This window comes from Pogoniulus pusillus, chromosome 19 (genome assembly GCF_015220805.1).
Source record: "Pogoniulus pusillus isolate bPogPus1 chromosome 19, bPogPus1.pri, whole genome shotgun sequence".
Classification (NCBI taxonomy): domain Eukaryota; kingdom Metazoa; phylum Chordata; class Aves; order Piciformes; family Lybiidae; genus Pogoniulus; species Pogoniulus pusillus.
The window spans coordinates 8,917,650-8,943,272 of NC_087282.1; the positions used below are offsets into that span (position 1 = coordinate 8,917,650).

General features: G+C 46.9%; 1 protein-coding gene across 9 annotated transcripts in view; it reads right to left on the minus strand.

Annotated features, from left to right (window-relative positions):
- The window catches only part of FGF13 (fibroblast growth factor 13), a 424,907-nt gene that overhangs the window by 65,801 nt on the left and 333,483 nt on the right, over positions 1-25,623 (minus strand). For 8 of the 9 annotated variants that reach the window (XM_064159173.1, XM_064159170.1, XM_064159169.1 and 5 more), the window contains 2 exons: positions 20,543-20,653; positions 13,291-13,394 (listed from right to left, as the gene is read on the minus strand). In XM_064159173.1, the coding sequence (XP_064015243.1) occupies positions 13,291-13,394; positions 20,543-20,653 (215 nt within the window). Of the gene's footprint in view, positions 1-13,290; positions 13,395-20,542; positions 20,654-22,654; positions 23,821-25,623 lie in introns of those variants that run through there. The other variant, XM_064159167.1, reaches the window with a different exon arrangement.

Consider the following 25,623-nt stretch of genomic DNA (forward strand, 5'->3'; position numbering starts at 1 on the left):
TCCCCTGGCACAGCCTGAGGCTGTGTCCTCTCGTTCTGTTTGTGCCTGCCTAGCTTCTGGATCACATACCACAGCTCACTTGCTTTCTAGGACTTAGGTCTCAGCAGCAAGAAGTCACTCCAAGAGGATGACATTCAGGCTTTTTGTGACACTTTCCTTTGGAAACCCCTTCCAGCTCTGCTGCAATTCCCCAGAGCAACCTTAGAACTGTGAATCTTGGGCATACCAAACTCCTTTTCCTTGCCTACTGACTCCTCACTGGGTTTGCTGGGTAGGCTTTTCAAAATATGCCTTGTGGCTGGCAGCACTGGAAATGCAATGTGAACTTCCACAGTCAGGCTGGATTCTCAGTTTTTCCACCTCATCATTTGCAGTAAAAGTCCTGCCAGGAAAAGGATTGCTTTCGTGGGTTTGCAAGGATGCAAATGGCCAGAAAGCAGTAAACATTCCTCCTGAGGCTGCCAAGTAGGCACAGAACTGAATTAACTGCTTCTTAGCAGTGTCACAACTGCAGAGCTACAGGAAGAGAAAAAAAAGGCACCAAAATGTGTTTACTAAGGGCACTCTGAATACCCCTGTGGGACAGATCTGTTGATGATGCCAGCCTGGATTGATGGTTAGACATTTTGGGGGAACAGAACTGCCCTTTGCTTACTTCTAGAACACAAACTGGCACATTTTGTTTGCCCTAGCACTGCTGCAACAGCTAAAGCTCCAGGTCATAGAACGGCTTGAGTTGGAAGGGACCATAAAGGTCATTTGGTTCCAACCTGTTGTGGGCAGACACCTCCCACTAGAGGGTCATGCCCTGCAGCAACATTGCACAGGGATGTGGATATGCAGGACTAGGCACACTTCTGTCTGCTCATTCAGCTTTCCTTGCAGACCATTCTCATTCCATTCCCATGGTCTCACCACAGCCACTTTTTCCCTGCATATCTTTAACCAAGGTTAATGAGCACTTTTGAGTATTTCTCCTCAGAGCAGCAACAGCCTCCTGAAAAACAACCCATACAGAAAACATCATAGAATCAACCAGGTTGGAAGAGACCTCCAAGCTCATCCAGGCCAACCTAGCACCCAGCCCTGGCCAATCAACCAGACCATGGCACTAAATGCCTCATCCAGGCTTTTCTTGAACACCTCCAGGGACAGTGACTCCACCACCTCCATGGGCACAGAACTACTGAAACTGTTTTGTTTGGAAAAGACCTCTAAGATCACCAAGTCCAACCATCAACCAACACCATCATGCCCACTAAACCATGTCCCAGAGTGCCATGTCTACAAGGTTTTTATATGCCTCTAGAGATGCTGACCTAATCACTGCCCTGGGCAGTCTGTTCCAAAGCCTGACTATATCCTCACTTCAGGATAGAAAGTTTTCCTCATATCCAATCTAAAGCTCTCCTGGAACTATTTCAGGCCTTTTCTTCTTCACCTATTACTGGATGCTAGAGAGAAGAGACCAAAAACCACCTGGGTCCAACCTCACTTTAGGTAGTTAGAGAGAGCAATGAGGTCTCCCCTCAGCCTCCTCTTCTCCACACTAACCGACTCCAGTTCCCTCAGCTGCTCCTCACCAGCCCTGTTCTCCAAACCCTTCTCTGGACATGCTCCAGCATCTAAATGTCCTTCTTGTAGTGAGGTCCCAAAACTGAGCCCACTGCTCAAGGTGTGGCCTCTGCAGTGCTGAGTACAGGTGAACAATCACTCCCTGCTCCTGCTGGCCACACTGTTGTGGATCCAGACCAGGATGCTGTAGGCCTTCTTGGCCACCTGGACACGCACTGGCTCACGGTGAGCCAGCTGTCAACCAGCACCTCCAGGTCCTTTCTGCTGGGCAGCTTTCCAGCCTCTCCATCCCGAGCCTGTAACCAAACATGACATCACTGTATTTTGCAGCATTTTCTTTCAAGAATTCCCTTAAGTGAAGCCAGCAAAACTGATGACATCCTCAGCATCCCATCACACCCAGCTGCCCAGCTGAACCAAGTGTGTGTGGCAAACACTTCCTGCAGCTTTAATAACTGTGATGAATCCTTCTGTTTCAGTGTCAGCCTGGGTTGGTTGCTGCTCAAGTTTGAAGTGTGTTTTCCAGTACCAACCCACTGCTGTTGGTTTGGGGAGCCCTTGGAGACTGCCTTTGATTGCTCCTGCGTCCTTGTTTAGGCGTTCATCTTCGCATGGGCATTTCGAGCCAGCAGCAGGCTGCGAGGGCCAGCGGGGTGAGCCATCTCAGCAGCTTATGGAGCAAGTGTAACGAGGCAGAAGCTCTGCTGAGTCACTGTGACAAGAGCTGCTCATTAGCTCAACCTGCAGCATAAGAGGGAGGGGAAGCCCTTCTGGGCAGAAGGAGGGAAGGCAGGCAGCTTTTCGCAAGGAAAGGCAAGCTTAGGAAAGAAGCTGAGGTTTCATAATGGTATTTTCTTTTAATTAATCCACACTCTGAAATAAACCCCCCCCAAAAACCCAAATGCAAACCCAGGGTAAGTTTGGGAAGTTCTCTTTCTTTTGATCTTGGAAAATATTTCATAGATGTCAGGCCAAAACCCAAAAAGGCAACTCGAAAATCCATATAAACACTATTTAAGACTGAGAGGAGATCTGATCAGTGTGCACAAATATCTGAAGAGTGGGCGTCAGGTGGATGTGGCCAACCTCTTTTTGGTGGTGCACAGTAGTAAGACAAGGAACAATGGATAAAAACTTGAACATAGAAGATTTCACCTCAACATGAGGAAAAAAATCTTTACAGTGAGGGTGACAGAGCCCTGGAGCAGGCTGCCCAGAGAAGTTGTGGAGTCTCCTTCTCTGGAGACTTTCAGAATCAACCTGGATGCATTCCTGTATGAACTACCCTAGGGGATCCTGCCTTGGCAGGGAGGTTGGACTCGATCTCTGGAGGTCCCTTCCAACCTCTACAGTTCTGTGATCCTGTGATCTTTCCTCCACCGACTGCAGAAGAGCCCAGCTCTTCAGGGAGCAGCACGTGTCGCCCTGCAGGCACCCATGCCACATGTAGCACATGGAGCAAATTTAGGAGAGAAGAGCAGCACTGTTCTCATTGGCTGTGCTGAATCACAGCAGTGTCACTTGGGCTCTAGCGAGCTCACTACGCAATCCCAACCCGCCGAGAACATGCCAATGCTCTCATTGTCACACTCTGCAACTCCCACTGTCTGCTCCAGTCCTTATCTGCTTACAACTCTCTCCAGCCAAACATGCTTTGCAACGTGAGGGTGAAGAGTTGTGAGTAGCCTGGAAGTCCTGGAACTCCATATTCCTGGTATGCTGGTGCGGGGCCAGAACACGATGCTAGAAGCAAGCAATGTGTGATCCAGGTGCCAAACGATCGAGCTCAGATCCAGCTCCAAATTCTGCCAAGGTTTTGCCTGTCTTTTTTTTTTGGCATCATTGATGGTTTTGTGTCACTGTGACCCCAGTCAGCAGCACAACAATCTGAAAACTGGGCCTTATGAGCTATGTTGCCATTTTGGCCATGTTTCTCAACTTGCTGAGTCCCAAACTTCTCAGAGCAACATCTGAAGTCTGAGCTTATGAAGACTTTCTGTCTTTCTACCCAATTACCTTGGCACTGTTGAGCAGTCTTGTCTCCAACAAGGAGAGTGAGTTGATGCACTTTTCAGTCTGTTCTGTACTTCACACATGTACTATTTTATTTATCTCGTAGGACATTGAAACTGTTTTTGCACAAAGAGTAATTTCACTGCTGCTTTTGAACAGCCACTCTGTTAGGAAACCACCACACAGGTGTTTTGTTGTAGGTCTCTTGGGATCTGTGAAGGGAAGAGTCCTGAGGCATCATCACTCTCTCAGGCTTGGGCAGCCTCAACTTAGAAGGCGCTGGGGATCCTCAGCTCCCACCACTTACAAGTGAGGGATGGATGCAAAGTGGCATCTCTGTAGGTTTCAGATGCCTGGGGGATGACTTGTAGAGAAAAGCTGCATAACAGCTCCAAGACTTTCAGCTTGCTGAGTCTTCTAATAACTCTCCCATGGGAGGGTGATGTCCTCACCACTTCTCTGCTGCAGACAGCAGGCAATCTGTCTCCTGAAATCTGGAATCACACTGACTCCAGCACCTGAACCAAAGGGCACCCATCACTCTGCTGCACCACTCAGCAACAGAACATATTAGGAATGTCAGCACATACCTCATTAAGGAAGACCTACTGCAGTGAAAGGGACCCAACCTCCAGCAGTGTCCTACATCACAGAGTGGGGGCAGAGAGGCACAAGATCAGTCACAGGCTGCTGCTGCTCCCTTCAGCGAGTGGGAGATAAGTCTGTGAGCAGCTGGCTCTGCAGCTACATGGCTAGAATCACAGGATCATTAAGGCTGGAAAAGACTTCTAAGATCATCAAGTCCAACCATCAGCCCAAGCCCACTATGGCCACTGTGCCATGTCCCATACTGCCACATCTACATGTTTTTCAAACAGGACTGGGGATGGTGACTCCACTACCTCCCTGGGCAGCCTGTTCCAATGCCTGACCACTCTTCCAGTAAAGAAATTCTTTGCAACATCCATCCTAAACCTCCCCTCGTGGTACTTGAGGCCATTTCCTCTTTTCCTATCACTTGTTACTTGGGAGAACAGAGCAACTCCCACCTCACTATGACATCTTTTCAAGGTGCTGCAGAGAGCAATGCTTCCTCCATGCTCCACTCCTCTATGCTAGGCACCGTCCAAATCCCACTGTCAAACTGCCTGGTAATAGGCTGAGTCTGCATGCCCAGACTGAGCCAGGGAGTGCCCATTTGGGCAGCCTTACTGGGAGCCTGTGGTGCTGCATGGAGACCTGCCAAGCTTCTCCCCTGGCAGGGGGAGTGCTGCAACACCAAACCAAAGTACAAGTGTTTGCATCTGCTGAGCTTAGCTGCTGGCAGAATTTAGAGCAGTGTCCATGGCTGAAGGTGTCAGAAAACATTTATCAGGTCGAGCTGGTCCTGCAGTGTCTGGGAAGCTCCTTAGAGCATGCTCCTGTCCAAGCAATGATCCCACACCTTGCTTGCCCCTTCTCCCACCATTGCTGGAGGGCAGTGGGAACAGTCAGGGCTGTCAGCAGGACTCTGGGTTGTGGCAGGGCCAGGACACCTCTCCTGGCTGTGAGGAGATTACACATTTATCCAGCACAGAGCAAGGTGCTGCGATGGAAAGAACATATGCAGCTGTATCTAACAGCCTATCACTGAAGAGAACAAACTATTTTAAGGTATAGTCTGCACTTGAGCATTCATGGTAAAAAAATGCTTTACACTGACATGCAAATTTAACTAGATGAAGTTTCTGATTATTTCCCCTACCTCTTGGTTTGTGCTATTTCCCTGAGGTGGAAAAATGCTCTTTGCCAGTAATTCATTATAAATGCCCCAGCCATTCCCATTAGCTGCAGCAGGTCTCCACTGCACTGCTCAGTATTAAAATATGCACAAACTTCTCTTCTCTCCAACTCACCAAACCCAATTTTTGCATCACTGGGAGAAATTAATCACATTTCAGTTCTCTTGGCTATAATCAACGTGCACGCTTCATACCATATTTACTTTCTATGCAGGTACCAAACTCAGATAAGACAATCTGTGTTATATACAGAGGGTAAAGTTAGCTGAAAGCTCTCTTAGGGTCAATTAGATATAAAATTCTGCACAGGGTATTAGGTCAAAGGTCTTCTTAGCCTCCTGCTAACTGCATTGAGCGCATCGGGCAAGAAATGGCAAAATGAAGCTGTGTACAGTAGCTCTATTAACTCAAAAACATTTGACATAAGACAGCTAACAAAGCAAGCATAAACAACTCTGCCATGAAGCATCCTCCCTAATATCCACCCTACAAAAGGCTGCATGCCCTGAATTTCCAATAAGCGAGTTGAAAAGCTGCAGGAGGAGGGAGAGACAGACTGGATCCTATCACACGCAGTCAGAGCAGAGAAGTACTCTGAGAAAGGTTCTGTCCAACCTGGGAGAAACTCTAGGCTCACTCACATATGACACTATTAAATCAAGTGCTTTGACAAATCACAGGAACCCAGAGCAAGGCAAGAAGGAAAACAAGTCCTCTTTATAAACTGAGTTGCACAGCTCCTGAGATTGGCCAGAAGGATGCAACGAGCAGCACAGATTTCATTGTGCTGCTTCCTGATGATGTATCCAGGCTCAACAAACACAGAGGTCTGAAATGCTCCACAGGAGAAATATGCAAGCCATTGATGGGCACTAAATGACTTCAAGAACTGTGACATGCTGGTTCACAGCAAATACATGGCTAGCTGCTCTCAGGGTTGGCTGCTTTGGTGTTTCATGTTTCAGCAGATGTAGAATTCAAGCAGTACACCCAGTTCTCTTCACCTACAAATATCCCTTTAATGAACTTCACTCAGCTGCTGCTCTGTGCCATCCTGAGCCTCCTCTGTCACATCATAATCACTTTAATGAGGGGAGGGGAAAGCTCTAAGAGTACATGTCTGGTAAACATCCTTAAAATATTCTTTCACTCCTTTGTTCAAGAAACCAAAAGAACACTATGGATTCAGAGGGTGTGCAAACTGAAAACTCAGGGGTGGCAGTGGTGGTTGTCTGAGAGATCCAGTTGCTCATGGAAGGAAAAATAAGACAAAGCAAAGGCACCTAAAACACAAGGGGGCATGATTCATGATGTGGTTATGTAAGATAGCAGTGCCATTTAACACTGTTTATGGCTGGATGAGGCTCTGGCCAGCCTGATCTAGGGTAGGGCATCCCTGCCCATAGCAGGGGGGTTGGAACTAGATGATCCTTGTGGTCCCTTCCAACCCTAACTGAATCTATGATTCTATGTCATCCTGCAGCAGCATGGCACTGGTGTAAGAGGGGATGAATCAAACCCTGTGTTTTCATTTGAAGTGGATACTGAATCATGGGACTGCAGGAAGAGCTACAGCTTCACATAACTCCTGACAAGACCCCTCCAAATAAAATGTCCAGGGCAGTTTTGGCTTGGGACATGCAGTCCCATTCCATTGACTTTGGAAGGAAACTAGCTATGGAAAAGAAAAATAACACCCCCATTTCAAATGTAGTGTTCTTCTGTAACATGACTCACAGATCATTCGGGTTGGAAAAGACTTCTGAGATCGTCAAGTTCAACCACTGTCTAAGATTGAAACAGCACTTGGCCTGTCCTGCCTCAAACAAACTGAGTTGTAACCATTATAAGAAAGTAATTAGAAAGAGACAACCATCAGCTTGCTAAAGCATGTCTCAAAGTGCCATGGCTATGCTTTTCTTGAACACCTCCAAGGATGAAGACACATTCTGCAGCTGATGTGGGGGGGAGGTCCACACTGCTCAGAGTGGGTGAGCAGCAGCAGCTTCCCTTCCCTGCAGCCCAGCATCTCTAATGTGTTTCTGTAACAAATGTAAATAATTAGATACTTCTTCTGTCATAATTACCTTTTGGTGGTGGTGGTTGGTTGCTTTGGGGGGGGGGTTTGTTTGTTTTGCTTAGCTCAGTTGCTGCCTTGGACCCAAAGAGCTTCTATTATTACATTAAAGATCTGATTTTTTTTGCTCTGATGGATGTCCCAAACTAGCTACAAACTCCAGCACTGTTAACCACAGATAGCTCTTTTCTGCAGATTTGGTCATAGAATGGCTTCAGTTGGAAGGGACCTTAGAGATCATCTGCTCCGATCTCCCTGCCATGGAGCTGGACTTAGCTGCATAAGGCCTCATCCAGCCTGGACTTGAACTCTGGGTAGTCTGTTTCAGAGTCTCACCACCCTTGTACTGAGTAATTTCTTCCCAAGATCCAGTCTAATTCTGCTCTCCCTCAGCTTCAAATCATTCCCCCTTGTGCTGTCACTAGACACACTTATGAAAAGTCCCTCTCCAGCCTTCCTGTAGGATCCCTTCAGGTATTAGGAAGGCAGCTCTAAGTTCCCCCTGGACCTTAGAGCTCAGTCTCTTGTCCAGACTGAACAAGCCCAGATCCTCAGCCTATCCTCATAGCAGAGATCCTCCAGTCCTTGGATCATCTTTGTAGCCTCCTCTGGACTTGTTCCAACAGCTCTGTGTCCTTCTTATAATGGGGATACCAGACCTGGATGCAGTATTTGAGGTCGAGTCCCACAGTCACCTCTCTCAATCTAGTGGCCACACTCCTTTTGATGTAGCCTAGGATACTATTTGCCTTCTGGGCTGCACAGTGATTCCCTAATGGAGCAAATTCACCTCATTCTTGAGCAGTCAATTCTTCAGAAGCAACCTGACTGCCTCCAAGGGGAGGCACCTACAAGGGAGGAAGAACTGTAGAATCTTTTTTCACTGGAAGAGAGAGATTGACCTTTAAGATCAATAGCCAGCTGCAGTACTGCCAGGTCATCACCAAACCATGTCCATCAGCACCACATCTTTTAGATAACTCCAGTGGTGGTGACTCCACAACCTCATTGGGCAGCCTGTTCCAGGGCTTGATTTTTCCTCATATCCAACCTAAACCTCTCCTGGTGCAACCTGAGGCCTCCATAAAAGTCTTTTCCTCTCATCCTAGCATTTGTTACCTGGGCACTTTCCAAAGGATGCAAGTTTTGAATATACCCTGCAAGGATGCTGAAGAGGGCAGCTGAATCACAGAATCATTAAGGTTGAAAAAGACCTTTAAGATCATCAAGTCCAACTGTCAACCCAACACCATCGTGCCCTCTTAACTACGTCTCAAAGTACCACGTCCACATGTTTCTTATCACCTCTCTGGGCAGCCCTTTCCAGTGTCTGACTACTCTTGCAGAGAAGACTTCTTTTTCTAATATCCAAACTAAACCTCTCCTGGTGCAACTCGAGGCCATTTCCTCTCATCCTATTCCTTGTTACTAGGGAGAAGAGACCAACACCCACCTCACTGCAATGCCATTTCAGGGAGCTGCAGGAAGGCAGAAGGTCTCTCCTCAGCTTCCTTGCTTCCAGACTAAACTACTCCAGTTCCTTCAGCCACCTCTCATCAAAACTGTTCTCAAGACCCTTCACTATCGTTGTTGGCCTTCTCTGGATATGTTCCAGCACTTCAGTGTCCTTGGGAGTAAAATAGGCAAAACCAAATGAACTATTTGAGGTGTGGCCTCACCAGCACCGAGCAAAGAGCAACAGTAACTTTCCTGTTAGTGCTGGCCACAAGGCAAGGCCAAAGCTAGATCTCAACAAATCACCAAACTGCATCTGCAGACATTCTCCATCTGCCAACAGCTGTAATTGATTTTGGCTAGAACACATTTTCTACATATGCAGGAGGCTCAGAACCATCTAAGTCAATTTTACTGCTGCACAGTCCAAACCTAAATAAAATATAGCATAAGGAACAAATCAGAAGAACTCACTACAGCCTCCAAAAGGCAAAGGAACTGTGATTTAATGCTGCAGTTTACTTCAAGATGCATGGGAATGGGACACCTGGAGCCTTAGCCCTAATATCCTTTCTTATGCAAGTGTGGGAAAGCATGGAGCTGAGCCTCCATTTATCCTCCTGGAAGCCAGATGTCTTATTTACCCATTTACCAGTGGGGTAAATGCTGTGCACTTAATGGGCTCTTTAACAGGCACCGTGTTTCGGAAATGTTTCAGGCTAGAAAACGCTCTCAGGTGCAAGGCACAGGCAGCAGCACAGGGTGAGAAACAAGGAGAGCATGTTAGCAGTGTGTTTTTCCAACCATCTGCCAAAGGAATATATAACCCTCAGCAATGCAATCTGAAGGCAAGTTCTGCACAAGCATGACTGAAGTGTTAAGAGTTGCAATAAAACTGAAAGCAAGCAATCATGACATCGATCACAATATTCCTTCTCCCTATTACATGGCATTGTCAATGCTAATTTCAGTTCTCTGGGGAAATGAAATGGTGCAGCTATCTCTAACAGTTATCTACAATTCAAGTACATTTCTATTTTTCCCTGTGTTCTAGCTTCAGGAATTTGACAGGGTTTGGTGAGGCTTTTGCTCCTGATCAATCCCCACGTTGCCATCTGTCTGGTCCTGACAAATCCCATTCAGGAACACATCCCTGTAAGGGCTTGGAAACCCTCAGGATGTGTAGATGGATGTCATTTACTTGGGTTGATCTGTTTCCTGAACTCCCTGTTGGCATTCCTTGAACAGGTGAATGTTCAGCTGGAATAAATCAGTTGAGCTCTCTTGAGACTCATTTACATCAGTGAAGAATACAGCCCAAAATACAGAGCTAATTTCCCATGCATCAGACTGCCAGACTGTATCCCTTGCTGACAGGACCATTATCAGCAGCAGAAGTGCTAGAAACACTTTAAAAATGGTGCTGGGACTTTAGGTCTGGCAGCCTTTTTGTGTAGCAGGTGAAGCAGGGGTAGATGTTCCTCACCTAGAGCTTCTCCATTCCCTGGGTGCAGGAAGAGAGACAAGAACTAGGCTTTGCCCACCAAGACAGTTTTCTGTAACTACTGCAAACTACAAAACAACCAAATCAGAAGACATCAGGTGATAAACCCGAGATTATTGAGAACTTGGAGGGAAACATACTTTGGAAAAGTAAATTAACATTAAATGGGCACTTATTTGTGAAGGGTATTGAAAAATAGGAATCTGGGACACAACAACATGACAAAAGCCCATTCAATGCCTTGCCAAGCTCATCAGGTTCAACAGCAATAAAGGAATAAACATAAGAAGATATCTGCCTACCAAAGAAACAAGAATGTCCATTGTTACTCAGGGCAAAATAGAAGGATGGCACAAAGTAATTTAACAGTGGCATAAACTGTTACATTCACAGATACCAAAGGATTCAAGGGAGACAATTCCCTTGTTAACATGTAAGACCATATGAAGAACTAGCCCTAATTGATGCAAAACCCACAAAATGTAACTGAAGAGAATAAAAGGTAAAAATTTCCTCACTGAAAGGGTGAAGAGGCTGCCCAGGCAGGTGGCTGGAGCTATTTCAGAGAGCCAGAGGTGTGGTGCTGAGTGACATAGTTTAGCACCAGCCTTGGCAAAGTTAGAGAATGGCTGGACTTGCTGACCTTACAGGTCTTTTCCAACCTAAATGTTTCTATCTCTGAGCTCTGCCTAAGGCACAGAAATACCCATCAGACTAAAAAACTGGACTTAGAATAAGTGTTCTACTCTGCTGTTCCTCCTCATATTGAAAGATACTTGCATGTGGTTCTTCATTGTCTCAGTGGTCTTTTTGATGTCAGGGTTATATCTCTACTGTAGATCCGCAGCAGTAGAACCTGTCCCCACCCCATATCACAGAATTGACCAGGTTGGAGAAGACCTTGGAGATCATTGAGTCCAACCTATCACCTAACACCTTCATATTAACTAAACCATGGCACCAAGTGCCTCATCCAGTCTCCTTTTAAACACCTCCAGAGATGGGGACTCCGCCACCTCCCCAGGCAGCCCATTCCAATGCCAGTCACTATGACAGGCTTCTTCCTAATATCCAGCCTGAACCTCCCCTGGCACATCTTGAGGCTGTGTGCTCTTGTTCTGTCACTAGTTGCCTGGGAGAAGAGACCGACTCCACCTGCCTACAACTTCTCTTCAGGTAGTTGTAGAGAGCAACAAGGTCTCCCCTCAGCCTCCTCTTCCCCAGGCTGCACACCCCCAGCTCCCTCAGCCTCTCCTTACAGGGCTGTGCTCCAGGCTCCTCACCAGCTTCGTTGCCCTTCTCTGGGCACATTCAAGCACCTCAACACCTTTCTTAAACTAAGAGGCCCAGAACTGGACACAGTACTCAAGGTGTGGCCTAACCAGTGTTGAGTGCAGGGGCAGAAGGACTGCCCTGGTCCTGCTGGCCACACTGTTCCTGCTTCAGGCCAGGATGCCATTGGCCATTTCCTGCACCTGTGCAAAACTAGCTCTGATTCTCCCAGAACACATGTAATGAAGGAAGTGACCTAGCCAAACCAAGCATGTCTCCATGCAAGCTGATGGGCTTTCAGCTTATATACCAACCCCTTTATCTCACCACTCTTGCTGAGGTGGAACCGAGCCCACTGAAGCCGGCACCGAAGAGCAGTGCTCCGGGCGAGTGGGCAGCCAGAAAGGAGAGCAGCTGAGGATGCTAATGGAAATGGAAACGTACCCTGCAGTCAAAGGTAGGTTTGCAGAGCAAATGTAAATGACACTGTGCAGTCAGAGGAGCATGACTACACAGGATTAAGGGGACTTTGCACAAGCCAGCTGGGTGGCTACAGCCCTGCAAACACAGCGGTGGATTAACCGCGCTGAGCAAATAGCCAGAGTGAAAAAAGGAAAAGCAGAGTTCCATGCTCTTCACTGAAAATTTCACCTTGTCCCACAGCAAACCACTTCTAATTTGCTTTTGCTCTGGCAGACAGGAATGGGGGAAAAAAAAAATATGCAAAGCTGCCCCTTGTCCCAGCTCTCAGGTTTGTAAAACAAATCAGAGATTTGAATAAGTTTACTTAATTGTTATCAGCATTAAAGGCACCTTAAGGGAATCATTTACAGGAGAGAACAGTTTGTAGTAGATAGCAAATTGCATTTTCCTCTATTTCCTTCCTTGGGAAAAAAAAAATCTATTAAGACTTTATAATTAAAACTCCTGAACATAGTTCAACTGCATGTTTTTAATTGAAAAATGGCCTATTTAAAATAATAAAGTTTAAAAGTCCTTTCCCCTTCCCCTTCTTTTCATAAAAAACACTGCTTGCTCTCTTGAGAAATGCCACTGCAAATTAACTGGCGTTCCCCAGCATAACTCCTCACAAAACACGTCTTCACTCACTCAGCAACTTGAAGCTGTAAGATTTTGGCTCTTAATTCTATTTCTGTTTGAAAATCCTGGCCAAACAAACAAAAAAAAAATTACTTTCTCTAATCCCTTTTAATAACAGAGATTAAAGGGGGAGACATAAAATGTGTTCAGGTACGCCTGTGAGTCACAAAGTTGTCCCTCTGCACCCGGCATCGGTCCACAGTGATCGAGAGAGAGCATCCTTCCTGATTGGGGTTTTGGTTGTAGGGTGAGGGGTTTTTTTCTTTGTTTTACACTTCAGGATCATTAATTTGCATCAAAGGCACCACAGTTTGGTTCTGCACATCCATATGTACTCGTAACAGAAATAAGAGTGATAAGCTCAAAAGAGGCTGCCACCACGATACGGAATTTGCTCATCATCAACTCCGACGTCTACAGGTTATGAGCAGATTCCTTAGAACATTAAATTATTCATTTACTAACTCCTTACTATAATTCCAGTGAGAACAAAATGGAAAATGTTTACTTACTGATGTATATAGGTATCCTTCACTGTTCATTGCCAGATACAATTTTGTTTGAACCCCCTGAATCGCCACCACTCGTAAACCCACAGGTATGAGGTTAAACAAAGCTAGGAGAGAAAGGAGATGGAGTGCAAAATTAATCCTTCAGGGTATGCAGATTGGATAGAGAATTAAACCACAATTACCAGAATGAAATACAAAATGCCCACTCATGCATAGATGAATTTCTGTGGGTGCTACTATCATCTTCTGCAGCAATTCCCACCAACAGTCAGAAATGATCTACAGAGGTTATCAACCAACCTCCCCCATTCTGAAGATGGAGAACTAGAGGTACTGAGAGCTAAAAAGGACTTGAGCAGAATCCAGGGTCTAATGAGTAGAGCTGAACATAAAGGATTTGGTTTGTTTTGGTTTTTTGACAGTAAGTGAAGGGGAAAAAAAAGAAAACATAAGAGGAAATAATAAAAAAGCCCAAACAAAATCTGTTTTGAGATGAACTAAACTTTTTCTTCCTATTAAATTCATGGACCAAAAGGAAGGAGCAAGATGAAATTCAGTCAACTTAAAACCCTTCATTAACATTTCAGGATGTTTCCACTCAAAAGTCACTGGGGTATTTTTTTTTCTTTTCACTTTTTAACAGGAGAATGGGTTTGAAAACAAACACAGAGTTAAATAGCTTCAAAATGGAATGACAGCTTCTTCTTTGGATCAAGCCTTGTATCTGCGCTTCCAAAACTGAGCTGCTTCCAATGTTCTGCTTGCATTGATGCTTGTATAGAATCACATAATCAACCAGGTTGGAAGAGACCTCCAAGATCATCCAGTCCAACCTAGCACCCAGCCCTAGCCAGTCAACTAGACCATGGCACTAAGTGCCTCAGCCAGTCTTTTCTTGAAGACCCCCAGGGACGGTGCCTCCACCACCTCCCTGGGCAGCCCATTCCAATGGGAAATCACTCTCTCTGTGAAGAACTTCCTCCTAACATCCAGCCTAGACCTACCCCAGCACAACATGAGACTGTGTCCCCTTGTTCTATTGCTGGTTGCCTGGGAGAAGAGGCCACCCCCCACCTGGCTACAATGTCCTTTCAGGTAGTTGTAGACAGTAATAAGATCACCCCTGAGCCTCCTCTTCTCCAGGCTAAACAACCCCAGCTCCCTCAGCCTCTCCTCATAGGGTTTGTGCTCCAGGCCCCTCACCAGCTTTGTTGCCCTTCTCTGGACATGTTCCAGCACCTCAACATCTTTCTTAAATTGAGGGGCCCAGAACTGGACACAGTACTCAAGGTGTGGCCTGACCAGTGCTGAGTACAGGGCAAGAATAACCTCCCTTGTCCTACTGGCCACACTGTTCCTGATGCAGACCAGGATGCCATTGGCTCTCTTAGCCACCTGGGCACACTGCTGGCTCATCTTCAGCCTACTATCTATCCGTACCCCCAGGTCCCTTTCCTCCTGGCTGCTCTCCAGCCACTCAGTCCCCAGCCTATCACGCTGCTTGGGGTTGTTGTGGCCAAAGTGCAGAACCCTGCTATACATGCTAGAAGTCGTAGGTTTTTACAAAAGAAAAGAAGATTCTGGTTTATAAACTAGCAAATAAAAAAAGATTGAAAATACAAAGCTGTAACAACAACAACATTAAAAAAAAAAAGGCAGCAAAGCTCTAGCATAGCTTAGATACGTGGATAAATTTAAACGGAGCACAAGCAACAACGAGCACTGTACTCTGTGATCAATACATAGGATAACAAAAAAAAGGATTAAAATGTTAAAAAACTGTTGTTACAACCCAAAGTGTCTCCCTCCAGGCTGTTGTGTAAATGCAAGGGTAAGGTAAAGCAATGGCAAACTGGCTCTCGTTTCCCAGTTTGCCTGGGAAACTCTGGTCTGCTCCAGCATGGAATTTTGTATTTATGGTCCCTGGCTGAAGCCGATTTAAAACTGAACTATGGGTTTGAAATAGTGTGATTTTTTTTCAATAGTATAAGCTAAGAATCACAGAAATCAATCATAGAATCAGTCAGGGTTGGAAGGGACCACAAGGATCATCTAGTTCCAACCCCTCCGCCATGGGCAGGGACACCTTACCCTAGATCAGGCGTTGTGTCCCACAATGAATTCCATTTTTCAGCCTGGCAATCCCCAAGTGATCATAGTTGATTAAAGGAAAATTTGCAGTGTGCCAACATCTGATGCAGATCCTAAATTCTGTGTGTAGAGTTGCCAAGAGTGTGGAAAGAGCAAATGTATGCATGTCCAACCCAGGTGGGGATTGGTCTCTTCTCCCAGGCAACCAGCAACAGAACAAGGGGACACAGTCTCAAGTTGTGCCAGGGGAAGTCTAGGCTGGATGTTAGGAGGAAGTTCTTCACAGAGAGAGTGATTTCCCATTGGAATGGGCTGCCCAGGGAGGTGGTGGAGGCACCGTCCCTGGAGGTGTTCAAGAAAAGACTGGATGAGGCACTTAGTGCTATGGTCTAGTTGACTGGACAGGGCTGGGTGTTAGGTTGGACTGGATGGTCTTGGAGGTCTCTTCCAACCTGGTTGATTCTATGATTCTAAGAGAAGCATGGCCAGAAGGTAACCCTGTGAACTGGGGATGAAGGACTACATCTTGGTGAAAACAGACTGTTCCAGCAGGTACCTGGACCTTCAGCTCTGTGCACTGCTCTGGGTTAATCTGAGAAACTCAGAGGGGTTGCAAAGAGCTTGCAGGGGGCCAGCAGCTGAGGACCATGTTCAGGGCTGGCACACCACTGCCGACAGCTGCTCTGCTGTGATGTTGGAGCACCTTTGAGCATTCAAGTTCCTACAACAGTTGAATACAGCAGTGTAGGTGGAAATATCCAGAACTAATAAATAGAGGAGACCATAAAACAGCACTCATGTTTTTCTTTCCCTCTCACATACACGAGTGTGCATGCAGACACAAACACATACACACACGTACAGCTCCCCTTCACACTTGCCTCCAGCACAAAAATCCACAGAAATGGCTTTTTCTTCACTGAACCAAAATCCTCTAGTCCTGTGCAGATTTTGGCACATAAACTTGACATTTTCAGCAAGAGAAATGCTAAGGGAAATGGATTTCTCATTCATTTTATCAAATGCTTGAATTTAGTTGGGAGAGAAGTATTCCCTGTCTGACTCAGTGAATCTCCCCTTGGAGAACCCTTTTTTTTTTGGCAGTTCAACCCCCAAAGCAGTATTTGATCTTTGTGTAGGCAAGAGAGCACAATTTAAAGCTCAGTATGCAGGCAGAACCTGGAGGTCTCTTTTGAAAGGTGCTTTCTTAATGGCACATTTGTGAGTAGGGCAAACTCGGGGTATTTTCAGCACAAGGGTGTGAGTTTGGGCTCCACTGTAAATAGTGCTGTGAGCCTGTCAGTGGATCAGCTGAGGACAGGGCAAAGCATGGGGCAGTTGAGAAGATACAGCTCACTGCCACAAGCCACAGAGATAAGTTCTAGTGAGCAATTCCTGGCTGCGCTGTGCTTGGCAAAGCAAGCAGAGATTAAGAGGCTGAGCACCTGCTGCCAGAGAAGGGTTGGGGCACCCACTGCGATGGGTGCTCATCTGCTTCCCTCAGCAGTCGAGCATCTTTTCCTGTCATAAATGTGCATGCTCTATTTTGAGGCATGAAGAGGGTTGAGCACACTCAGAAGCTGGTTGAGACATCGGTGGGATTAGCAGCTGCTGTGGCACAGACGATCGGAAGCCACAAAAAGGCTGTGGGGGAGTAGCTCTGGCTCTGCTGCTGCTTGGGAGAGGGACCGGCTGTTGGAGGGGTGCACACTCAATCTGTCCTCTGCCAGCATAGCCAGACACACAGCCAGGCTGCCCCAGCTGCCGCCTCCAGGGTGTGGGGACGTTGTCACTGCAGCAAAAAGTGGGACCTTCCTGTGTAGCAGCAGCTGCTGCACAGCAGTGTCCCCACATCCTTGCACAGCAGTGAGTTGAAGTCTGCCTTCAGCAGTGAGTAGCCTGTCCGTGATCAGCCAATGCTGACGGGGCCAACAACAGAGCCATACAGCCCCCTTCTCTACAAGGCCCCAATACCATGGCAAACAGATCTGACTGCTGTTTGGGTTTCTAGGAGTTGACCCTCGTGTGGGCAGACAGGGTGGCAAAAGAGCCACAGGGAAATAACTGCTTGCTCCTATGGTCAGTTTATGTAGCGTAAACTAATGCAAAGTTATTTGCATTTGCGCTGTTTCAAGGCAGGGTACAAAGTCAACTGCAATGAACAACTTGGCAGTGGCTTTGAGAAAGATGATCTTTTCTAGGGCCTTTGTGCAGTGCAAGCTGACAGAGAGTTAGAGCTGCAGAGTTAGAGGCAGCATGCCACAGCTGGATTTATGAACCTAGACATTACTGTGAGGTCTGTGCCATCCTTGCCTTGGCCGCTTGCACCTCGGAACCCTTGCTGCAGGATATTGTTTCCTGTATTTCCTTATTTTATCAGTCTTGAAATCTCTTTGTCTTGCCAAAATTGGGGAATAAATTCTGCCTTGATTTAAAACCTTGTCCTATTTAAATCATTTAACGAGGCAAAATCTGTTTCTCAGCCAGGAAATCCTCTCCATGAGGTGCTTCCTCAAGTCACACCAATTCCTGGCTAAACCCAAGAGCTGTTGAGTGCTACAGCTCTTCAAATCCATGTCACTTCCTGCCTAAGTTCTGCTCCAAACCCTCAGCATTCTTTTAAACTCCCTGTAACTGCAACCTTGTTTTTTGTGAACCCTGGGTACAGCGGCGTGTCTGCAGAGCTTGAAGTAATTGCTCCCAAGTCAGGAGCTGAAGGGGATTTTCAGGCAAACTTCCCATTCAGCTCTAGGTAGGAAATGATGGGGAAGGTGGAATTCCCACATCCAGGCTGCTGTTAGGAGCAGACACCAGCAGCTTTGTTTTTCAGAGACTGGAAGCTCTCCCCATGCCTACTAAAATAGAAAACAGAAAGAAAGGGCAGAACAATTCTGACATTTTAACAAGGCTGAGCAGTGCTCTGTCTGCAGACCTGATGGACAACAGCTATGGTTTGCTCTAAAAGATGCAGTTGCAGAGGTGCTGTGCAACCACAGCTGCATTTGAGGGTGGGATCAAAGGGCCTTAGAGCAAATATGCAGTGAAGGTGACAAAAGGGTGCAGAGAACAAAAGGGACTGGAGGAAGAATCCTCTGGCATTGGAGGGAGCTACAAGTCCTGTGGCTTCCCTACAGTGCACAAACACAGGCTGTAAGAGATGTCTCTGCAGATACTAGGAGAAAGGATTTTAGAGAGCCTGATCCACCTAATATTGATGTGATGAAGGCTTTGGGCGAAGACCCTTATGCAGATTCTGATCCACAGCAGCAATCAGTCTGTCTCACTAGGTCCATTAAATTCAGGGCTGCAGGACATCCAGAACTTGGCTTACATAAAAGATGAATGTATAAAACTTCCAATTTTTAAAGATAAAACCCTCCTCTGTTCTGAACACTTAAATACTGCAGCCCAGCTGCAATCCTTTCTGGAATACTTCCTTTACTTTTAAGTATTCAGCATTTTGGAAGGCTGGTATCCAGCCATAAAGAATTTTTATGACTTCCTTCGTAATCTACCAAGTTGTGGTAAATTTAAGGACACGATGGAAGTAAAGACGCTCCAGAAACAAACACATTTAGATTTGCACCAATTTGATCTTGTTTCAAATCTCAGCATCCCTATTAGAGGGATCCTAAGCAAAGCAGGTGAATGAAACAATTGAAAAAAAAGAAAAAAAAATGATGGAATTTCAGATGCTTGTTCTAGTACATAACAAGTTGATATCCTTTGATGCAAAAGGTAAGGTTTGCTTAATTCTCCTCCTCAAAGATAATTAACAGAATGACCCTGAAATCTTGAGTGATCTGCACTGGCTTTTAAAATCATAAATATTAGATCATTCACTCACTTGAAAGAAAAGTGCTGCTCAAGGTCCACAAAGATCATTCTTAGAGTAAATTTTGCGTCTGCACTGAGGAGAACTCTGTAAGATGGCAGCAGCCACTCATCACTGCACAGATCTGGTCTTTGTGCCACCTCCGCTGAGGGTGAGGACTGGACCTGGTGTACCTCCAGACCCTATCAGAGTAGAGGAAACCTCCTCCAGCAGCACAACATTTTCCCTCCTGTCACTCAGAAGTTAACAGAGGAAAGTAGGGCTGGATGAGAACAGGGTGGTTTATCCCTGATAAAGCAAAAACGATTGAAGAGGGCGTGGGGAAAGGGTAGAAGAGACTGTAGAAGATGCGATACCGACTGCTGCATCTAGGGCTTACTCTCCCCATGTCCAAGTGCTCTGCAAAATGAAACCATGTTTCACCTGCAAATGCTTTTCATATGGAAAGGACAGCACTTAAATCAGTGCTTTTCAATAATTAAAAAGGAAGCTCTGCCTGTTGATTTTCCAGTTTGTTGTCTAAGTGGCCTGAAATACTTAAACTCCTTGCACCTCCTAACTCTCTTTTCAGAACAGAAATGCAGTTTAAGCTAAACAGTATTTAAGTGCTCATGTGTTTTATTTACACACATCAAACCTGGCCATCTTTTCCTATTTGCTATTAATTCTTAAGGTTGTAAAAAATAACATGAAATAAAATAAATCCACCTCAAAACATCCAAAGCTTTTTTTTTTTCCCTTCTTTTCCTCCCTACGGAGAAACTGAGGGAAATCTGAAAGCTGAAGGTAAATAGGGGGAATAGAAAGTAATTAGGGGTAAGTAAGGAGTAAAAGAGAAATAAAGCAGTAATAGTAATAGGGAAATGTGAACTTTAAAGGGCTGATGAACTCTAGTTGTGTGAAAGCATACGGCTGTGTTTGAAGGGGCCTCTGTTTCAGAGTGGAGATAGCTTTATTCTATTTCAGGCACTCTGAGTAGGCGAGCAAATTTTCCCTGCTGGAAAAAAAAGAATTAAGGAAAAAAAAAAATCCCTAATAAAATCCAAAGGACAGCAATGAACTCCTCTAGATTACCATGGAGATAACATTTGCTTTGTTTGTCACATGTGTCATCGTTACCTCCTCTAGTTCATTATTTCTATAAGTGATTTTTATTTGCATCTCTCTCAGACCCAAGGAGCCCCAAAGACTTTTGCGCTGTGAGCACAGTGTCAATGCCACTTCCACTCACTCAGACATCCCAGGACAACAAATTTGAACGGACTTATGTGGGAAGAATGAGACACCACGATTCACAAACACACCATTTAGTCTCGTGTCACTTACTATAACTACTGTCCTCCTCTTTTGTTCCATCAATTGTTCCATCTGCTTGCAACTGCAAGTGGTATCCTTGCCTGCTGTATAGTTTTGTTACTATACCTTTAAGCTGAGGCTCTGTAAAAAAACAATAGTGAGATTAATGTGGGAAATCCTGGAGTGCCATTCCAAGCGAGCAGGATGCTGAAAATGCAGCTCTGGGTTTCTCCTCCAAGGCTGAGATATGGAAAAGACTCAAAACAAAACAAAACAAAAGCAGGGCAACCAGCTTTGCAACACTTTTCATTTAAGCTGAGATCAGATTTATGTCTATGAAATCAATTGCCACAATGATTAAATGCCACTTCCGACTGCATGTAGGTAGCACAGCAAAATCTACTTCCAGTGAATACAAATTCCAACAGCGTGCTGCTTGGCCTCAGGAGCTCAGCCCTATCTCATTTAAGATTAGAAATGAGCTGGCAAAGAGCATATTCTGCCTTTTAAAAAGGTGTGAGTTCTTAAATGGAGGGGAAAAAGAGGACTACTACGATAGTGCTAATAAGAGCCATAGTGACAGTGGAAAGCCTAAATATACATCAGCGAATGTTTAGCACAGGAACTGCTGCAGCTCTAATAAACAAACCTCCATTCCTCACTGCTTTGGAGAGTACAGAGCACCCCAAGTGATAAACTACTCAGTGAACATATGGAAAACGGAAAAACCTTGAAACCCAGCAATGTGTAGAACTGCAAAATAAATATTACCATAAGGGTTGAGGTAATTACCTCATCAGCTACAAGAAGAAAGATCAAAACAACGCAGAGTTTGGATAGGGTTTTCTTTTCTTCCTCTTTTTCCTATAACCATCCTCAGATTCACCGTTAGAAAGTGAGATACCTCACAGGGTTTTGGATCATTCTGAACCAAAAAGTATACAGCAACAAGATCTGCTGTCAAGCCTGTCACTTCAGATATCTAGGTAATGCACCAGGAGTAGTTGCAAAAAAGGGACTACTTCCACTGAATCCCAATGACATCTGCATTGTAGCCACTTCACACAATTATGCTTGTCGGGAAGTGATGCATCTCTGCAGCTCGCCCCACAACAACTTACTTAATTCAGAGATAAACATACTGTGGAGATATGATGTGTCATTTCCAACAGCCAAGATCTGGACAAGACTCCTTGTGTTTGTAACCAAAGATGTTATAGAGCTCTGCTGCTGTACTTCATTTTAGTAGAAGCCAAAGGCAAGAGCTTGCAATAGTTTTGCATCAGGGTATTAGGTGCTATACCAAATTCTTGCCTACCAACTTTTCTGATAAAACATTAATTCAAGCCTCACTTTGGCTTTTTCACCATAACACACCCAAAAGCCATTTCCAAACTGTGAGTGAGCCACCTCTTTGGTGGCTGCTGAGAAAGGCAGAGAGGTTAAGTGGCTAACAGCATCAATGTTTCAGCACAGCAAAGCAGTAGCAATGTTACCAGGGGGTTTTGCTCCTCCCACATACTAAAAACCCACTGAGATCAGGGATTCGGTCTACGTGCCTGATCTTTAGCACCTCTGACAGAGAGCGTCTGGTTCACAGGGCAGCTGCATGGATGGGATTCCTAGAAAGGAACAGGGAGCCCAAGCAAAACTCTGCAAGGTGCCAGCAAAAGCAGACTGTCTCGTCTGCGATCAGCAAATAAAGCACAGGCACTCTGTGAAGCAGGAAGACAAAAAGGGATCTCCATACCACTCAGTCACGTAACACACAACTGAAGGAGAGGTATGCACGGGAACTCCTCCTGCTACCATCTCCCTCACAAATAAATCACATGTGTTTGTGTATGCATAGGTGTACCAGAGAGACAGTCTACTGAAGTAGTGGTACATGGTGCACAAGGGTGTGCAAGCGAGGCAACCGGTAACGGTGTGTCTAATCCAAAGAAACCAGATGAACACAAAGGGGAAACTACCACGGGGTACCCATATCTGTTAGATCATACAAGCCAGGCGTGGTGATACTCACACACTTGTTTGACCAGCCCTGAGACAACAGTCCCCCTTTCCCCACGGCCTAATGCACAGCTCAGCTTTTATGAACATTAAAGGAACCAACCCCCCAAAGACATAAGCCTTGCCAACCTGGTCGCCGCCTTCGCCTTTTCTTGGAGCCAAAGAGTTTGACCCTGGAAAACACATTCAACTTGTTCTTGTCGCAGCTTCCCTTGCTCTTGCTGGGGCTGTTGACACACTTACAGGCATTGGACTTCTCCCGCTCCCTGGCTTGTCTCTTCTGGCGGATCAGGGAGCTGGCGATGGCTGCAGCCATGGCCGCCACGGCCCCGGCACCACTGGCGGCTCAGGTACGCGGGGTTCGGTTGCCGGCCGCGGGCACCGCAGCCAGCATGCTGCTCGGCCTGTCCCCAGTGCTGGGGACACTGCCGGGCACTGTGGCCAACGTCGCCCACCACCAATTGGCTTGGGAGCCCGGGAGACAACTGGTGGGATGCTCACACCAGAGCCCTGGGTCAGGATGCAACAGTTTAGCTCAAGTGTTTCTGTCGGCTGAGATCTTCCCCTTTGGTTTTTCTGATGCCTTTTTTTATTTCTGCCAACTTCTGTCAGGGCAAAGTTTGCAGGCAGAGGTGAGCGTTTCTACGGAGATCAAGCAGATCACTTGCCAGACATCCCTCTGAGCTTCTCCAGATGCGCTATTCACATGCAGACATGGCACATCCACTTGGTGCAAGATCATTGCATCTCTCCTAGCCCCAGTTTCTCCAGTTAACTTTTCTCCCCACCCGCCCCCTCCCCATTCAAATCCCAGCAAACACCTGTTAGACTCCAGCAGGGGCTGCCCAGCTGCAGGGGTTTTCTGTATCCCTTTTCCTCTTCTTCTTTAAGAAGTGATCCGAAGCAAGGGGTGGTGGAGACACTTGCGCAGAGGTGCTGATGTCTGGAGCCTAGGGTGTCTGCTGCTGTTTAATGCCTCGGGCAGCCTCTTCCCCTCCGCTCCTCACAGGTGCCGCTGTCAGCGCAGCCTCCTCTCCAGGGACGCGTTCGGCTCTCGCAGCGCAGCTCTTGTCACCAGGCAGGAAAACAGCCGGGGCTCCTCTGGCACCCGCCCGCCGGCAGCTCAGCGCCGGGACTGCAGCAGGAAAGCAGCAGCAGCAGCAGGATCAGCAGAAGCAGGACAAGGAGTAGCAGCAGGAGCAGCCGCGATCCTCAGGCAGCGATGCGCGCACCCGCGCACATCCCACTAGCTCCGCGCCGGGCACAGAAATGAGGCAACGCAGCAAGCCCCATATCACCACCCTCCTCCTCCTCCTCCTCTTTCTCCTCCTCCGCCTCTTCTTCCTCTCCCAGGCAAGGCAGCGAGCGGGAGACCTGCCCGATGGCTCTTTGTGTGGCCAATTGCGGAGGGGTCCCCGGGGTGCAGGCAGCAAGGAGGCAGGAGCTGGAGGAGCAGGCAGGGGTTCAGGGTGGGCAGCCCACCCTTGGCGGCCCCCCCGGGCTGTGGGTACCTGCTTCTGCCAGAGCCGCCTCCTGGGGAGCCGCAGACACCCAAACAAACGTGACTGCGATGAGCAAATAGCTGACACCAGGTTCTCGGCAGCGAGTGAGGACACCTGGCCGACAACGGGAAGGTGGGTTGGGGAGGGGGCCACGCAGGGGAGCTCCAGCCATAGCTCTCTCCTGCCTTCCCCTCACCACCCAGACTCACTCCCTGCCCCACTGACTTACTGGAGGCTTTCTGGCTCTCTTGCCTTTCCTTCCCTCCTCCACATGCTATCAGCTCCAGTTTTCTAGCAGAGACAAGAAAATCTTCAGAGAGAGCAATTTCCCTGTCATTTCCACGTTTGCCCTTTTCCCTTTGTTCTCATAGAGCAGCCCCTGTGTCCCTGGAGGCCAGGCTCTGATGCCAGCTGCGTTTATTCACCCCTGGCTATGTGGCGGTACCAGAGCAGGGAGATGCTGGGAGCAGTCTGCTGTCAGAACACTGTGGTTAGTGCCCTGCAGAGTGGATGCAGAACCCTGTACAGAAGCATGACCTAGAACATAGGAAGTAGGAGGTCCTGGGGGTTCCTTTACAAGCACCCCACACACACACCTACTCGCACCTCCCCCCAGCCCCATCTTCCGCACGCTTTCAGCAACTGAAGCCGAATATAAAGCCAGTTCAGGCTAGGAACAAAAGAGAGGTTTGCAGCCCTGAGGATGAACAGCTATAGAAGTAATTTATCTCCGAGGCAGAGGGGACTGGCAGTCACCCGACAGGCACTAAGGTAGAGAGGGATGTCCTGTGAGCAGCAGAGGGGAGGCATGGGGCTGGCACCTTGCAGGAGCTGAGCATCAGGACCTTGATGGCAACAGGTTTCAGTCATCCATGGGAGCAGCATCCTGCATGTCATGGGCCAGTCCCAGGGCTACCCTGAGGCTACTGAGACAGAACTGACGCAGGTGGGTTGGTGTGACAGATTCCTGATGTGCTTTCAGGCTCAGCCAGACTTCTCAGGCTATCTGCCCCTTCTCCTGCACATGCCCTCAAACAAAGCCATGAGGTCCTCTCCTCTTTCCCTTGGCACGCTGTGGTCGCAGGCAAGTGCGAGAAGAAACCATGCCACCCGCTATCATCGCTTCAAAGAACTTAATCCAAAAGTGGTTCACTTTATCTCTGCAAACACTCCACTCCTTCTCTGAACAAGAAACAGCTCACAATAGGTCCAAATCTGTCTCCTCCACCCAGGAATTCCTGCCCTAACAAAATACATTGCCTGGCTAGATCTTAGTAACACAAATGTCCATAGTGTACAAGTTTTGAGATGATGTTTGGGTGCATCGTGTGCCATGAACAGCCTGGGACCTTGGCAGCTGACATGGCATGCTGAGTTGGGCAGCCCACTTCTTTGCTGCATATATATGTACACTTACAGACAAAGCTTATCCATCCATTCACCTTTGCTGATAGTATCTACATGCACATGTTAAATAAATACTGGTTTATTTTTAATTTGGGTTAAACAGCCGGGTAAAAATAACTGCAATTCACAAGTTCCACTACCACCCTCACTTGCCAGTCCACATAAGACATGTGTAAAGCAACCCAAGAG